Source organism: Zootoca vivipara, chromosome 14, assembly GCF_963506605.1.
Source record: "Zootoca vivipara chromosome 14, rZooViv1.1, whole genome shotgun sequence".
Lineage (NCBI taxonomy): Eukaryota > Metazoa > Chordata > Lepidosauria > Squamata > Lacertidae > Zootoca > Zootoca vivipara.
Window position 1 is genome coordinate 3,598,024 of NC_083289.1, and position 17,546 is coordinate 3,615,569.

A 17,546-nucleotide genomic window follows, 5' to 3' on the forward strand; every position below is an offset into this window, starting at 1 on the left:
GTCCTCAATTGCAGGGATCTGAGAATGACTTGGAGAGAATGCTACCTTTTGCTTGTTTAGAGTTTTGTTAAAGAACAGTATAGCCCATGTAAGGGGAAGAGAATACAGAGATCCCCCTCCCATCATCAAGAGCAGCTCCTCCAATAGCAGCAATGCCAGCGGGGAGGGGGAGGAGTCCAGTGAGGAAGGAGGAAGAGGGATGCAGGGCTCCGGCAACACAGAAGAGCCCCTGCTACACGTGAGGGAGGAAGAGAGGGGGGGAAAGGGGGGAGAAGGAAAACATGGAGCGTAGACCCTTTCCCCCTCTGGTTCTGGAATTACGCAGGAGAAGGCGGGGAAGAAGGTTTGCCGTCCCAAGACTCTTATGCTGGAAGAAGATGAGGGGCGCGCCATTCCCGGATTCTGGCTCAGACTGAGCAGACATGTTCTACACACTCATTTCACTGTAAATAGACTGCACTAAATAAAACTGTCTAAAGACAAGAATGTGGAACGTCGTTACTGTAGAGTAGTCGCAACAACAACCTCTGACAGCCCATCTTAAACAAAAACTGTTAAACTAATGCAAGCCTTATTTAAAAAGCAAAAAAATGTCCTCTTATTTAGCAGAGAGGCTTTTAAGAGGTTTTTGTCATTGCAGTGTTTTAACACATGTAGCTTTTGGGTATTTTAAACTAGAATCATAGAATTGTAGAGTTGGAAGGGTTCCAAGGGTCATCTAGTCAACCCCCCTGCAATGCAGGAATCTCAGGTAAAGCATCCCAGATAGCCATCCAACCTCTGCTTAAAAACCTCCACGGCAGGAGAGCCCACAACCTCTGGAGGGGGTCCGTTCCACTGTCAAACAGCTCGTATTACCACCAGAGTGTTCTTCCTAATGTTTAGTCCGAGGCTCCTTGTCTTGTAACTTAAAGCAGCGTTTCTCAACCGCTGTTCCGCGGCACACTAGTGTGCCGCGAGACGCTGGCTGGTGTGCCACGACGTGCGGCGACGAGAAGGGCGATTTGCATTGTCACGTGCCTGGCGGCCGCCAATAAACACCACTGACCCGCCGGAAAGCAATATTTCTCCTCCTCTTTCCCAAAGCTCAGTGCAAACGAGCCTGGCGGCCGCCAATACACAGCACTGACCCGCCGAACGGCTTGTGAAGCCTTATTACAGGAGATTGCAACCAACACAGCAATTGGCAAGTGTTTCTTACAGTCATAATTATAGTCAATATAGGGCAGCACAGAGTTAAATTTTTAAACTTTTTTTAATGGTGGTGTGCCTCGTGATTTTTTTCCACGGAACAAGTGTGCCGTGGCCCAAAAAAGTTTGAGAAACACTGACTTAAAGCTTGCTCCCTCTTCCATGTGGCAGCTCTTTAGATACTTGAAGATGGCTATCTTATCTCCTGTCTCCTCTTTTCTAGGTTAAACGTATCCAGCTCCTTCAAGCGTTTCTCATAAGGCTTAGTTTCCAGACCCTTGATCATCTTTGTCTCCCTCCTCTGCACACGTTCCAGCTTGTCAATATCCTCCTTAAATTGCGGTGCCCAGAATTGAACACAGGACTGCAGGTGTGGTCTGACCAAAGCAGAAGAGAGTGCCCTGATTTGGACACCAGAATTCTGTTGATGCAGCCTTGAATAGTATTAGCTTTTTTTGCTGCATCACACTGTAAGCTCATGTTTACCTTGTGGTCCACCAAGACCCCTAGATTCTTTTCACATGTACTACTGGCAAGCCAGGTGTCTCTCATCTTATATTTTTGCAGCTGATTATTCCTGCCTAAAAGCTGACATTTGTCCCAATTGAAATTAATTTTGTTAGTATGGTCTCTGTTCTCCAATCTAACTCAAGTAAGGCTGTGGTAATTTTGAATTCTGATTCTGTCTTCTTTGGCACTAGCTACCCCTCCCAGTTTGGTCATCTGCAGAATTGGTGAACTAGGGTTAAGTTCTAGACTACAGCAAGGGAATTCTGAAGTGCAGAAACCGGAAACAGGTAAATCCCTACTTCAGAAGCTTTCCCTCCATACTCAAGCATGTGACTGAAAACAGTCCTCAAGGTCCCCCCCCCTACTTTTCAAGACTTTGTAAGAAAGTTTGTTCCTTCCCTCTGCTGGCGCTTAGTCTTTTTCCTGTTCTTGCAAAGACAAGCAAGTGACAGGGGCAGAGCTGAGAGCTACTGCCAATTTACGGAGGCTTGGCTGCCAATACCCCCCCCCCCCCGGAAAAACACTACTGGACTTTATCCTGGTGGATGTAGGGAATGTTTAAGCTGAAGTGACACTTCATAAATTTGTTGCAAAAAGGCCACAAGAGTATCCTCTTAAATGTTCTTTGAATGCATTGAACATATTTGAATCTTGTTCTCACATAGATATGTCCCATTAGTCAGGTACATATGGATGGTAACTGTACTAAGTAAATAAATGCACACAATACTTAAAAAGTCACAAGTTCCACACCAACAAAGAATACACTGAAAGGTTTGTTGTTTTTAATTAAGTCTGATTTACTTCATATTCACAACATTGACAGGTTGGGGTTTTCCTTGTATGTGTACCTGTTAGCTCTGCTTTACACAAGTCAGGCCTTGTGTTTGGCATCAAGGCTTTAGATTCCATTTCAAAAGGGGGGAGGGGCTCTTTCGCCCTCTGCAGTCAATTTTATGATTAACAACTTTAATCAGCCTTTAATTAAAAAACATTTTACAACAGGTTTGGTTTTAATGTATACCTTTTCTTTGGATATCTAACAGCTAAACTGAAAGAGAATCTACAAAAGCAACCACTCTAGAAACAGGATTCCTTCTGCCAATGTGAAACGCACACTTTTCAGTGGTGTCTCTTTGGATCATGACCTGCACAAGGGGTTAAATATAATTGCACTTCCATGATAAGTTACGTAACAGTCAACTTCCACTCTACAGTAACTAAAAGGCATTGATTTCTACGTGGATCATAATCCATTTAGAACTCCATACACCAACCCCCCTGCTTTTTAAACAAAAAATATCCTTTAATAATTGCAGCTGCCTTAGCAATGCATTTTGCTTGTTGCTAGGGAGAAAGAAATACAAAAATAAGCATCTATTCTTTTCTACACTTACAAAAAATTCCTAAAAAGGTACCTGGTTTTAGAAAGTACAATCCCTTGGGATTGTGCCCACCTCCTCCTACAAGCCCCCTTTTGAACTGAGTGAAGGCATTGCATATAGCAGAGGGGGCTGGCTGAAGGCTGGCAGTAAGGCAGTTCATAGCCCTTTAGATAAGCAATGGAGCCTGGATTTCCTCAATCAAGGACTTGCTGTAAAGGCATTCAGGGTAGAAGCTGCAATTTACCTCTTGGGGCTTTGTGAAGGTTTAAATGTCTGCTCACTACCCAGAAGGCACCCTGCCCTGTGGTACCACTGCATCAAGAAACGTGGGTAGCCACTCCCAGCCCACTTCAGTCAAACCACACAGACTGTTCTATATGTCGTCATATGACAGGGGCAGGAGTGGGAGGGGCAACAACTCCACCATAACTATGTGATTACAAGACCGTGTAAGGCTAGATCAGAAAGCACTGCTCGCTGGCCCCACTCCACTACTTCCTTGATTTCTGATTGTAGAACTCACAGCATTTTGCTCAATTAAAGATATCACAGACCTGGTTCTCCAAAGTTCAGGCTCTCCTGCTAAACATGCTTCCCAGTCTCTTTCATTTACAGTAGTATGAACCTGGGCAGCCATCCAGGCACAGTTGGCCTGGAATTAACCATATAAACCTTGCTTAGCCTACTCTCTAGCCTTAAAGACATTTGTTCTAATCCATTGGGTATGGACAGTTTATAAGCAGCAATTCTTAAAGGCAAAGTTCAGTAACATCAAAAGGATAAAAAGGGCACAGGCTACAAAAATGCACTTAAAAAAACTTCTGTAAGGAAGGGACTTAAGGAAGAGACACATGTCTCAAAAGTTAAAACACCTTACTCAGTAATTCTTGCAAAGTATATTCATCCAACTTTCAGTTAATTAGCAAAATTTGGTACATCTGAAATGTAATTAAGACTATTAGGCATTAAGTAAAAATCAATATAAAGTCACCTTAATAAAGTCTATGACAAAGAGAACTGGGATACAAACTGGACATGTGCTGAAATTTAACACTAGGGGAACAAAGCTTTGTCCATTCTAACAAGACACTAAACCTGTGAAGAGAAGCACCTTGGACCGGTAGCCAATACTGATCAGCCATTGCCTGTTTTCCAGTGAAACTAGTCTACCTGACTTTCACTTAGTGGAAGCTAAGGGGTGTGTGTGTGTGTTTACAGTATTTTACAGACACCCAATGCAGTTGGAGACTATAGGTGCTCAATGAATGGGCTGGGCAGCCTGGCTTTAAACAAACCCTAAACCCTGCCAGACAATTGAGCAGCAGAAGGGCAGTTTTTCACTTGGCTTTTACATGCATGCTTTGGATCAGGGGAAGAATGTGAAAAAGCTAAGAGACTTTGGAAGGGGTAGCTGGGGAAAGGGGCCATGATGCTCTACTGTAGAGCTGATTTTGCACAAAAGCAAGTCACTTTCTGGATGTTGGCACATGCCACAAAAGACTATGCACTGAAGACACTGCATAAACTAGCTGACCACTTCTGAATGTGAATCTTAGTCCACCTTCATGACATGTATGACATGAAGCAACAGTATGGTACTCAGTAAGTAAACCGGGATGTTACTAGCATGGGAATAAAGCCCAAAAACCTCTTGTCATATCAAGGTTTTCTAGTTCTTTCATACAACACTACCCCACATGCCATTTTGTTTTGGCCATTAAAAAAAAATCAGCATCCACTGAGCACCAAACTTGACTTAAAAATTTAAATTTAAATACATGTACAGACATTTTATGTACATTTTACAGCAATCTTAATTTTGGCCTAAGATCTTCCACCTAATACTCTGCACTCATTGAGTTAAATATATACTTCAGAGGTATTCTCATTAAGATTTCTATTCTGGATCACAAAGTCGAAGGATGAGAAGCTTTTGGAAACGTCCATAAATTGTGGTATGAATGAGATTCTGGAAATGGATACTACTAATGTGTAGCCTATTAGCTTACCACATTAGAGTAACTGAATTCCATGATGGAGAGAAATCTTGCTTTAAAAGCAAGAAAAAGGCACTTTTAAGGCTATAATCGACTAACATTATTTTGGGGTTTGTGCAGCTGTAATGACACCAATCTATGGTAATGAGATTGGCAGCTAATTCTCTCCACTTTAACTATGGTTAGTGCTACTAAGGACTCCTTTCAAACTAGCAGATGGAACTGACACCTACTTTGAAACCACAGCTGCTGATCCTAGGTGAAGGGGGAATCCTTCAGGCCAAGCTAACATGGGTGCCAGTGTACGCCTTAACCATAAGTTAAAGCAAGAGCATCCTCTTGCTGCTTCCTCTTGGATCTCAAACCCCAGTTGAGGGACTGGGATAGTGAGGTCAGCACCCAACTGTTGACAACACACATTGTCCTATAGGCAGATTTTGTAAACTAAAAGGCAGTTTCAGATACTAAATGAAAAGGGGAGGGAAAATGCTCATGGACCAAACTAGATCTTTCCACCATTCCCATAGCCAACCTGTACAAGATGAACACTTTAAATTATTTCAACGGGAAAGGTGCTTTTATAAAGTACCATTGAAATAAACAGGATTTAAAAGTCCCTACCATCAGCTGAATCACGCCATGAATTTGAAACGTGACTGATAAAATTTATGGCTCTTATGTTTCTACCAATTGTAGTGATCAAATTTGATGCAGCAACTTTTTTGACTCTAATTTCTCTCTTCATCTGTTAATTCATCCAAGCAGACAAGAGATGTGCTTCAAATCAGCAGCAGGGAATAGTAGCTTTGAGACAATTATTCACCATATCGGACCTTAAATTGTGGTGCGTTTGTGGGGGGACTAACGTCAAATGGTATGTGCCTTAGTTACTGGACTGCTGAAGAAAAATGAAACAAAACCAAAATAAAAATAAAAATTGTGCAATCTGAAAGCATGACACAGCTGCTTTTAAATACTTTGTGCAAAACATAAGTAACCTTAGTATATAAAGCTATTACAGTTTCCGGTGCTGTGGTTAGCAGTGTGCTGCAAAAAAATGATGTGTCAGTCTCTTTCCTTGTCTCCCTTCTATGTCTCTAAAGACATCAGTCTTCATTGGCAAGTGTCTCTGTGGACAACCAGATTTTGGCACCACTTAAGAATTTGCTCAGTGGTGTTCCCAAAATACTCCGTCGGCAGAGATTCCCTACAGGAGAAAATGGGAAAGAGGAAGAAAGGAAATCTGGGATTGTGGAAGAATCATTGAGCCCATTTGCTCTAAAGTACATTCGGCTTTGATCGAGTTCAGAAGTGTTAGTGAGCAAAGGTGGGGTACCGCTGTGTTGCCTCAGACACCGGTTCAGAAGATCTACTTCATCTGCTAATAAAGAGATTTTATGGAAGGCAGTAATGAAGCCACCACTGTTGATCTGGGCCTCAGGGATCCAGCGGAAGTAGCAGAGTTTCCAGAGTTTGATTTGTGTTCCAGAGAGATGGGGTAGGATTACAGCATGCAGGTCGAGTGGCTTAGAAAACCACTCTCTGAAATATTGCTCCATGCCATTGGTGGTGGTATCCATATTGTGAAGAAAGTCTGGTTTCAGTTTTAGTATTAGGGAATTTCTTCTTGGAAGAAAGTCTTGCTTGCTGATAACACCGTTCTTCAGGGATGGCGGGAAGCCCCTGAGTGTTGAACTGTAGTTCTTCTGGGAAGGGAAAAGTTAGTAAAATCCTTCAGTTTCCCATCAGGTTCAACTTGATCTCCACAGAGCTCCAGTTATGTTAAGTAGAACCCCCCCCCAATACCTGGAATAACTACTTCTAGATAATATAGCCCAAAATGATGGACTTCTAATTTGTCAAATCTCCTTTTGAAAAATCAGCACAATTTGCAATAACGGATGCCATAGAATAATGAAGTACTTTCTGGGGCCAAAAAGGTAATGAGACAGACAAAGCTGCATGTGGAAATGAGAAACTTTCCATTAGCAACAGCATATGTAATCCTTCACCAACAGTAAGAGCTTCATTAGGTAGGATAAAAGAGTGAACAATTCCTGGTCATATGGAGAGCAAACCTGATTATGCAAGTATTTTAATCACTTCCACTATTTTTTTTCTAGTAGAGGGTTCTAAAAGGTAATTACACTAATATGGAATTTCATGCAGGTCAGTGTTTGAAGTGCTGTGCCTAATCTGTCTGCTTGCTAAAAAATGTTCCATTATTTTTTTTAAAAACCCTCATAAGGTAAAAACTAGCTACCCTTTTATTATGTCAGCAGACGATATGTGTTAACTTTTGAAAAAGCCATTTGTCCAATACAATTATCTTCCTTATTTTTCTATTATCCCATGACCTGAGAAATAGTTCTGAGAAATAACTTTGCAATAAATGCAGTACTGTACTCGCACAAAGAAACCTTGAAAATAGGGCCATAAAAGTAACTTCTCTACTGGATGTGAAAGACTAGGGCTCCCTTTTCCGGCAGCCTGCTTTGTTTTTATGCTGGGTGCAGAGGAGGCTGGGAGACCACTCCATCCTCCCTCTGCAAGGGTTTTGTGTGAGCTCTGGATGGTGGACAACTGCATAAGAGACAAGACTGCTCTGAAAAATCACTGAAACCAGTGCTTTTTTTTTCTGGGGGTACTCAGGGGTACACAGTACCGGCACTTAAAAAAAATGGAAGAAAAGCACCGACTGAAACACTGCAACGAAACACCCACTGGCCCAGCTCATGGGCTTCAGTGTGTATTAAGTCATCCCACCAATCGGGACTGAATGATTTGGGGAATAGAATCATAGAGTTGGAAGAGACCACAAGGGCCATCCAGTCCAACCCCCTGCCAAGCAGGAAACACCATCAAAGCATTCCTGACAGATGGCTGTCAAACCTCCTCCGCTTAAAGACCTCCAAAGAAGGAGACTCCACCACACTCCTTGGCAGCAAATTCCACTGTTGAACAGCTTTTACTGTCAGGAAGTTCTTCCTAATGTTTAGGTGGAATCTTCTTTCTTGTAGCTTGAATTCATTGCTCCGTGTCCGCTTCTCTGGAAGCCACCCATCAGTTTTGTTCTCCCTCCTCTAACTATAGACTCTCCTAGCAGACACTGTCAGTAGGTAGGCAGCCCCCAGATTCCCTCATTCACTATCCCTCATTCATCATTATCTTCATCATCATCATCATGTGGTGACTGGAAGCAACCAAGCATACACTGCTTTCCTTGGTAAGGTAAAGGTAAAGGAACTCCTGACCATTAGGTCCAGTCGTGACCGACTCTGGGGTTGCGGTGCTCAACTCGCGTTATTGGCCGAGAGAGCCGGCGTACAGCTTCCAGGTCATGTGGCCAGCATGACTAAGCCGCTTCTGGCGAACCAGAGCAGCACATGGAAACGCCGTTTACCTTCCCACTGTAGCGGTTCCGATTTATCTACTTGCATTTTGACGTGCTTTCGAACTGCTAGGTTGGCAGGAACTGGGACCGAGCAACAGGAGCTCACCCCGTCGCGGGGATTCTGATCAGCAACCCCTAGGCTCTGTGGTTTAACCCACAGCGCCACCCGCGTCCTGCTTTCCTTGGTAGTTAAGGTCAAAACCACTAACAATGTTGAGGGTGGGGAATCACCTGCTAGAAAACTGCATTACTTGGAAAATAAACGCAAGTATCACCACTTGATTACTTGGAGATCTTGAGAGAGGACAAAGACTTGTTTGTTCTCACCTACCCCAGAGGGCAAGTCAAGATCTAATGGACTTTGAGTTGAACATTGGGAGAAGCTTATTGAGCCAGTTACATAGATGGGATCTCCCTTACTGGAGATCTTCAAGCAGAGACTGGGCAGCCCTGTGCTGGGAATGTTTTCATTCTGGATTTCCTGCATTGGCCAGTGAGTTGGGACTAGATGTGCTGCCCGTTTCAGTTCTTTGATTTTCTCCAGCAGGACACTGCTGGGCTGCACAAGGGCACTGGCCCAGTGCACTGAAAATCGATCCCATTCCAACAGGAATGAGATACTATCTTTGCAGCAGCGGAACTGCAGCACCACTGGTGTAGCTGGACTGACTCACTGGTCCATTCTTACCTTTGATCGCTTAAAGTATTTCACAGCCCCATTGTTCACACATGGCGCACTCTTCCCAATGTACAAGGGGTTGTGGAATAGCATACGATCCCTCACAGTGTGTTGAAGAGACCAATCCCAAACAGAAGGAAACCTGAGGCCTTTCTCATCACCCAGCTGGATGTTTTTGCTTATGGCAAATTCCTGAAACAAAGAAAATTCAGGTAAGTTCACATATATACAGACTCAACCCGACTTCACCAGTAAATATGAAACCCTTTATTTGCAGAAAAATAAGATCCTGCATTGCCCACTCTCTTTATGGTAATGGAACACAAAGGAGTTTGTTGTGATGCTCTGCTTAATGATTTATTGGGTTTTGATATGGACTGATTCTTTTCATTGTGAATTTATTATTGTAGCTTGTGTGAACTGCTTAGAGATTTTGTTATATTTATATTAAATTATTAAAATGAATGAGGCCAAAGGTTGTGGCATCCATGGGCATCTGAGGAGAAGAAAGCCACATAATTGGGTGATGCCTTAAAAGAGTTTTGCCAGAATTTAAACACAATTCTTCCAGTTGCTAAAGCCTTCCTGAAGTAGGTTAATGCACACATCAGAAATTCTCCAACTCTGAAACAGTCTCTTATGCTCTTTCCAATTTATGATATTACCTTCAGCTGAATGACTTCCTTAAAATCAACAGCAGGCAACCTAACAAGCCACTTTTGGCTTCCTCTATCAACCTATCCCATAAGAATCCTAACTTTTTTAAAAGGTATTTTTGCATTTGTGCTCAAAGAATTCTAGAAAAATGGTAAGGAACAAAGGCAAAATAAAACCCAAACTTTCCACCTATATTGAAATCTATTGATCCTAATGGCTTTCTCCCAGATGGTTTTGCTGAAGGTTTATCTCAAGTTGATGGTTAACAATCTAGGGCAAGAACACCATAGGACCAAAGTGCATACAAATAAGAAATCAGCACAGTCTACTTTTTGGTCCTTAATGTACCAACTGCTCTTCCATCTCAAAGCTGTGAGCTATACTCCCTTGTTGACGCAACAGTTAAGAGGCTTCCACCTTGACTACTGGACATGATTTTCCAGCTTCCTAACAATGTGCTGCAGCTGCTACTTGAGGTCAGACAATGTTTAGCACCCACCGTGCTTTGCTTCACTCTCTGGTGTGGAGAGTTGAAGAGGAAGGTACCAAACAGCGAGATCCGCGTGCTGTCGTACAATATCGTCAAGTAGGCTTCAGAAAATTCAAAGGCCGATGGGTATTGCTCAAGCAGTTGCCAGACACAGTCCAGGAACATCAAAAATAAGGGAGACTGGAGTGGGAGGGAAATGATGGGAAGATGTTACACACAGAAGACTTATGCAAGTTTGCTCAAGCCCTACATTTACTGCAGTCACCATTAAATCAATGCTGAGAATATTATTACATAAATGCACTGCAAAGCAAGTGTACAAACTGGAGCAACATACTGTATATGGAAATGCCTACTTTACATTCAAGTACCTCTGGCTAGAGCCAGTAGTCTATAACTTAGCTGTGTGAACTATAGTGAACCATATACAGTAGTTTTCTGCCTGCCTTCATTCAGGTTTTTTAGAGGACATAAATGTTTCCTTAAATTAAGATTCTGTCTGTCACGGTTACAGAAATATAGATATATATATATCCTTGGGAGGAGAGAATTTTATTTCAAAGCACCAATGTACTAGGGTCCCAAATCACTCTTACCCTGATTTCAACTGGCTGCAGTTTTTATTTCAGTGAAACCACTGTTTTAGCCAACACTGGGCTTTAGGGCATGGTTCTAAGACTAGCTATAGCAAAGCTTACCCCTAGCTACCAATTCCATTAGAACTAAAAGTCTAGTTCTAACCCCACATGATTCTGGGCTTTTGATTCTTCATAGGGCTTATGCAGAGCCACTTCTGAAACGGATTTGTTTAAAATTTCATGAAAGAGCTGAAAACTTCTTGGTAAAATAAGACACCATGAGATTAATGAGCATGTCAATAGTCACATGGTGGAATTTGTAGTCTCACAGAGAAACCATTGTCTATGCAAGACTCAGGATAGTCAGAAATATGAGAACACCCTGAAATTATTTGCTTGTGTCGATGGGGCATCTAGGATAAAACGCTATAGCATCAACCTGAAGGTAATAACTTCTGGTTCTGATTGTGTAAACCAAACCTCAAATTAGCAATGCTTGTTGATACCAACAACCACGGTATCTTTCTGGAGTGGCTATCCAAGTTAGGGGTGGGTGGCACCGCTTTGTGGTGGTTCCAATCCTACTTGGATGTCATTTCCAGAGGGGAATACTCTTTGGCTTCAATGTGGAGTTTCTCAGGGTTCATGCTGTTTAACATCTACATGAAACTGCATGAAAGTGCATCAGCAGCAATATGTTGATGACACACAGCTCTACGTCTCTTTTACATCTGCTGGTGTGCCAGTGCGCATGCTGGACCATTGTCTTGCCTCGGAAATGGACTGGATGAGAGCCAAAAAACTTAAGCTCAATCCAGATAAGACTTGGACCCTGTTAGTGGGAGATTTCCAAGACTGGATGGCAGGGAGATTGCCATCTGAAGGAGCAAGTACAGTCATACCTCAGTTTAGGTACGCCTCGGTTTGAGTATTTTCAGTTTAAGTACTCCGTGGACCTGTCTGGAACAGATTAACCCACTTTCCATTACTTTCAATGGGAAAGTTCGCTTCAGGTTAAGTACGCTTCTGGTCAAGTACAGACTTCCGGAACCAATTGTGTACGTAAACTGAGGTACCACTGTATGTAGCTTGGGGGTGTGAGCATTTCCACCCCTCCCATTCTCATCTCATCTCTCTGTGCATTTCCCAATCCATCACTCTTCTGCTCTCCTGCCCTCAGAGATTTCCCCAAATCCTGTTATTTCCTTGGAAAAATCCATTTCAAATGTATAAGCTACCTCTTCTGTATGTTATTAAGCTGAAGTACCCCAATTACCTCTTTGTCAGATTTCTTCAGGTGGTTACACCTATCTAGAAAGGGGTATCCTGCCATGACCCACTCCTTCTGAATCAGGCTCTGGAAACCAGCAATGGTCCGGAAATAGGGATCCAGCATCACTTGAACGAGCGAAGCCACACAGCAGCTCAGGTCGCGCCCTTCTTCCTCTGTAGTTGACATTTGTAACAGTGATATAAAAAAAGAAATACGAAGTGAGTGGGAAGAAAAAGATGTTAACAACAATACAAATAGCACAGGGTCATGTGCTTTGTTTTTATAATGCTTTTCAAATGGATCTCAAAGCCACTTACAAAATATTATCAATGCTATAAGCATCCGTTTTAGAATGTTACAATAAAATGGTAACACACCTGCTTGCTCAGAACTGTGTTTATTTAGTTTTGAATCAGTAAGGTGTTTGTTTTTGTAGAAGAGGGGGTCAATACTGGGCTACCTATATTACCACCATCTCTTCATACTCAAGAAGGGTTATCTTTTTAATACCACCTCTGAACAGTAGTTTCCAAAAAACATAAAGGCAAAGCCTCCAATTCTAACCTGCTACTAGGTTCTGGGAGCTTTTTAAGACTATTGCGGACAATATGGCAGAAAAGGCCTACTTGTGAGGGGAATGGGAGAGTCTGCCTGCATACTTGCCTGGTAGGCACAATCCGCCTAGCACTGCCCAGGTCATGAAGCCACGAGGCCAAGGCACACCAGACAAGCATTGGGAAGGGAACTGGCTAAGAGGTGGAGGTTATTAGTTTGTTTTTGTTCATGTTTATATTATGTATTTTGTGTTTTTTTATCTTGTATTTTTATATTGTGAACTGCCCTGAGATATATGGATGAAGGGCGGTATACAAATTTAATAATAATTTTTTTAAAAAAGAGTTCAGAGATAAACACAGTGGAAAGGATAAATTTAATAATGGTGTCCACACTTTGAGTAGTGGATAACAGCTACTACAATTATTCCTAAATATACTGGTATAATGTCTGCAGCAGCATCAACACAATGCAAAACACTTGAGCAGCTTACCATGTAAAACTACCGAGACATGCTTACAGTCCAACATGTATACAAGCTCTGCGGAATGCTTCAGGAAAAGTCTAGACCAAGACAAAAAAAGCCTATATTAATTTATTTAAATTAATTAGAACTATTTAATACTCAAGCGAGTCCACTGTTAGCTTTATTTTGGTATAAGCTGTGCACTGCAAGGTATTTGCAGAGGCCAACTCACTTTAAATCTCTAGTGAAATTTAGTTTCACAGAATCAGGTATACCCAAGAACATTTTTTACAAACTGTGTAGACAGAGAATCCCACAGTCTCTCACTTCAAAGTGACACAGTGCTTGTCAATATTTTATCTTCTTTGCATCTAGGACAGGGGTCAGCAACCTAAGGCCCATGGGCCAGTAGCGGCCCATGCCGCTTGTCTAACCGGCCCATGGCGACCCCTGCCCCCCCGCTCTTACTGGTGGGGAGCGGGGACCGACTTCCGGGTTGATGGGGCCTGTGCGCGTGCGCATGGGTTCTCCTCTGACCCGGAAGAGCGCGCATGTGCACACACTCCGGCCCATCCTCCGACGGAGCATCAACCGGCCCATCCTCGGATAAGGTTGCCAACCTCTGATCTAGGATGCAAATAAATCTGTCAACAGAGATTTTTAATTGCAACTTCTGCACATACCTCACATACTCAAGCCAGTGTGAATTATCCAGTGAAGACAACCATTTCTCCTCTGTTTCTTCAAAAGGTTCTATGACCAGAAGAGAAAAGAAGTAAGAAATCATGCTCCCCATATTTGAAAGAAGAGGGTCGTATAGTGATTACTGTCTTTACAGGAGTCAACTCCCAGCAGACTCAAGCCAATTGCTCATTCTCCACTCCTCACTTAATCAACACCTCCTGTTCACTCCCAATGCAATCCCATGGTGACAAAACGTCAAGGTGTGTTAAGGGGATATGTGCCTTCCCTGGCACGGCAAGGAGGCCAGGATCCCAGGATCTGCCCCTTCCTTCCATGACCTAATAAAAGCCATACTCTCAATGCAGTATCTTAAACGACAAAAACAATGGCATGGGTCGAGTGCCAGCAGGGTGTGGAGGCTTTCTAGTGTTTTGCACTGTGTCACATGTATGACTCTCCCTGTTGGAGAGAAACCATGGGTGTGTCTGAGGTGCAATGAGTGCCTGGCTGTGCAGGAACAAATTCATTCCATTGAGGCCAAGATGGTAGACTTAAGAAAGCTAAGGGAGGCAAACATCCTGTTAGGGCTGTTATAGATGCATCCTATAGAGCCTCTACTGCAGGCATCCCCAAACTTCGGCCCTCCAGATGTTTTGGACTACAATTCCCATCATCCCTGACCACGGGTCCTGTTAGCTAGGGATCATGGGAGTTGTAGGCGAAAACATCTGGAGGGCCACAGTTTGGGGATGCCTGCTCTACTGTCAGGGAGAATGAGAGTGGCACTCTTGAAGAAGGAAATACTCCCCTTAGAAGGCAACCATTCATTGGGGACAAACTAGCATACTTCCAGAAACCAGTTGCTGAGAATCAAAGGAGCACAGTGCACTGTTCTGCTCAGGTCCTGCTTTTAGCTCCTGTGAGAACAGGTTACTAGGCTAGCTGGGCCACAGGACTAGTACAGTAGGCATACAGATGCCACATGTCTCTTATCTATGGTTAAGGCTACAGGTAGGTAGCTGTGTTGGTCTGGTGTAGTCGAAACAAAATAAGAAAATTCCTTCCAGTAGCACCTTAGAGACCAACTAAGTTTCTCACTGGTATGATGCTACTGGAAGAATTTTTAAAATTTTGTTATGGTTAAGGCATCGGGGATGGACAAGGTCCTCTCAAAGGTACAGCACAACCTTTCCCACCACTTATCCACAGTTTGTTAACTCTGCCATTAATTATCACCCATGCTAATTAGGGTTTTCAAACCAGTGTAAAGCCCCTATTCTACTTCAGAAATGTATGAACAGCCTTTTAGGCACAGACAATATTCTCCAGGTCTCCAGAATTAAAGCTCTCAAGGAGAAGGTGTAAATAGGCGTGTGGCAATCTGAACTTTTTCTGTGGTTTATTATTGTAGATCATGGCATGAGTAAAGGTTGGCATAGCTTAATATGCAAGGCGGGGGTCCTCATTATGAACTTTTCTTGACCCTGGTACCAGTCTTATCTCAAACATGTTCTAGAAGGCATTGACGAGACATCCTGAACTCATAATTTAAAGATCAGCGCATGTAAATTTAATCAACACCTATAAAAGAATTGTTTCCACACAGATAATAGTAAGATAACTTTGACAGGAAACAATCAAGGATAACCAGTTTAGTCATCACTCACTAGGATTATATTATTTTAACTTTCAATCAATCAGAATAAACAAAATAGGAAATAGACAGGAAACTCTAGGAAGAGACAACAGAAATATTGAAATTATAAGAATTGCTCATCTAGGTAAAAGTTCAACCCTGCTTAAATTGTAATTTTGCTGTCTGAAGCAGCATTAATATATTCTGTCACTTTCATTCCATGTTATAAACCAATCTTTCTTTATCCCGTTTGTGTGAAAACTGCTTATGGGCTTTTCTTGTGTGTTAAGGGTAAACACATATTCATAACAAACACTAGTAAGAGATCCTAAATAGCTGGATAGTGTGTGACTGAATACACGTTAGTGAGGGACATGCATGTGAGTTCAGACACATACATTGTAACATATGTGTTTAGAAACACATCCTACCCATTGCTTCTTCTGAAAAAGTCAGTGCTAGTGTTCTCAATACAGGGCCTGCAAGGCTCTGTATTCTCCTGGATATCCTCATCCAAGTGGACGGCAGCACAAGTCCTTCACTATAGGAGCATTGGCTTCTATTTTCAGGATGCGGCCCAACATTGGGGCATGCATTTTGGGTGGATGGGTGTTAAAATGGGCACCTCCTCAAGATGACGGGAGCCACAGAGATCCTTGGTTAAATGCAGGGGATAAGGAGGGATGTGTCTCTGCCAAGGACCTTCGGGCAACTGGGTCCTTGGTGGAGGGTGAGCTCCACTTGACAGGCATCTTCCTGCCTGCATCTTTTCCCTTACACTTTCAACTCTATGGAGACATAGAGAAGGCACTCTGAACATTTTGAAACCAGTCACCCCACACATGGCAGCGATTCTGGCTGCACCTACAAACAATTCTTAAAATTTTAGATGTGCTCACAGACCCTGAAAGGTTGGGAATTCCTGTCTTGAGATATCCAAGTGCACACTTTTTACACAAAACTGCAGCCAAGAACATACCATTGACACACAATTGCTTGAGTTTGAGAAAGGCAGCCTGGATTTCTTGGATATTTGGCAGACTCTTGTCCAAATCAGATTTGTAAACATCACTTCTTTGTGGATGGCTTCTAGTGACAGCATTGCAAATCCTAGCAAAAAAAAGAAGGTACTGAAGCAAAGTTGGTCATGGAGGGAAAGTCCTAAGAGTATTTTCTTCCCCTGCTCATCCTCTAGCATAAAAACTGATAACAAGCATTTTCACCAGCTGACTGGGCATGGGTGCTAGTGTTTTTTGCAATGGCAAGCTGCTGCTTCCCTATTTTGTGGGGGTATGAGAAATGAAAGAACCCTGTAACCAGGGGACAACTGGCACAATGATGCCCTTACCTATGTGGGCCAGAAAGCACAACTGCATAGCTTCATATTAGTGCCCCCCCCCGCATCTCCACGTAGCCTTCAACAACCAACAGAGAATCTGATCACAACCCTCAAGTGGGACTAAATTAACAATGCTTTAGAGCACCTAGCTTATCTAACTCAACACTTAAGGATATTCACATCCCCTCTGTCAACAGAATATGAGATAGTAGATGTGGCACAGGGTGCAGAATTTGATCACTAAGTTCCCTGCAGAAAGGTGAGTTTTTAAGGGTCACAAACAACATTTGCCAAAGGTCCTACTGTTAGGTGAAAGGACATCGGTTCTGCCCCACAGATACTTCTCACAAATATTAGGCATCTGACGTTTCACTTGCACCTTAACACATTTCCTACTTGCTTCTATGCTACATAAGAACATACACATTTTGCAAAAATCTCCAAACTCAGGGTCAAAGTGAATCTGATTTTGCCCACTAAGCAAACAATACTACCATCTTTACCGTTGGTCTATTTTTCGTTGTTGCAACTGGTCTTTAATGCTGGCCATTCTCACAAGTGCGCTTCCATTGGAGTGATTCCAGCACCACATCTGGAAGAAAGTGGATCCTTTATATTGTGGATACAACAAGGCAAGGTACAAATGATGCAAAGGACTATATTCAACAAGCCTACAGCACCTCTAAACAACCATAAGAAGCTCACTATCTTT

At 42.7% G+C, this 17,546-nt stretch overlaps 1 protein-coding gene across 1 annotated transcript in view; it reads right to left on the minus strand.

Moving 5' to 3' along the window:
- Positions 1 to 408: 408 nt before the first annotated feature.
- MTMR10 (myotubularin related protein 10) overlaps positions 409 to 17,546 on the minus strand; it is a 49,027-nt gene continuing 31,889 nt past the window's right edge. The window contains exons 9-16 of the mRNA XM_035130508.2: positions 17,338 to 17,426; positions 16,475 to 16,605; positions 13,859 to 13,928; positions 13,203 to 13,273; positions 12,158 to 12,327; positions 10,313 to 10,483; positions 9,166 to 9,348; positions 409 to 6,789 (exon numbers count right to left, since the gene is read on the minus strand). Coding sequence (XP_034986399.2) covers positions 6,190 to 6,789; positions 9,166 to 9,348; positions 10,313 to 10,483; positions 12,158 to 12,327; positions 13,203 to 13,273; positions 13,859 to 13,928; positions 16,475 to 16,605; positions 17,338 to 17,426 — 1,485 coding nt within the window. The 3' untranslated portion in view covers positions 409 to 6,189. The remainder of the gene's footprint in view (positions 6,790 to 9,165; positions 9,349 to 10,312; positions 10,484 to 12,157; positions 12,328 to 13,202; positions 13,274 to 13,858; positions 13,929 to 16,474; positions 16,606 to 17,337; positions 17,427 to 17,546) is intronic.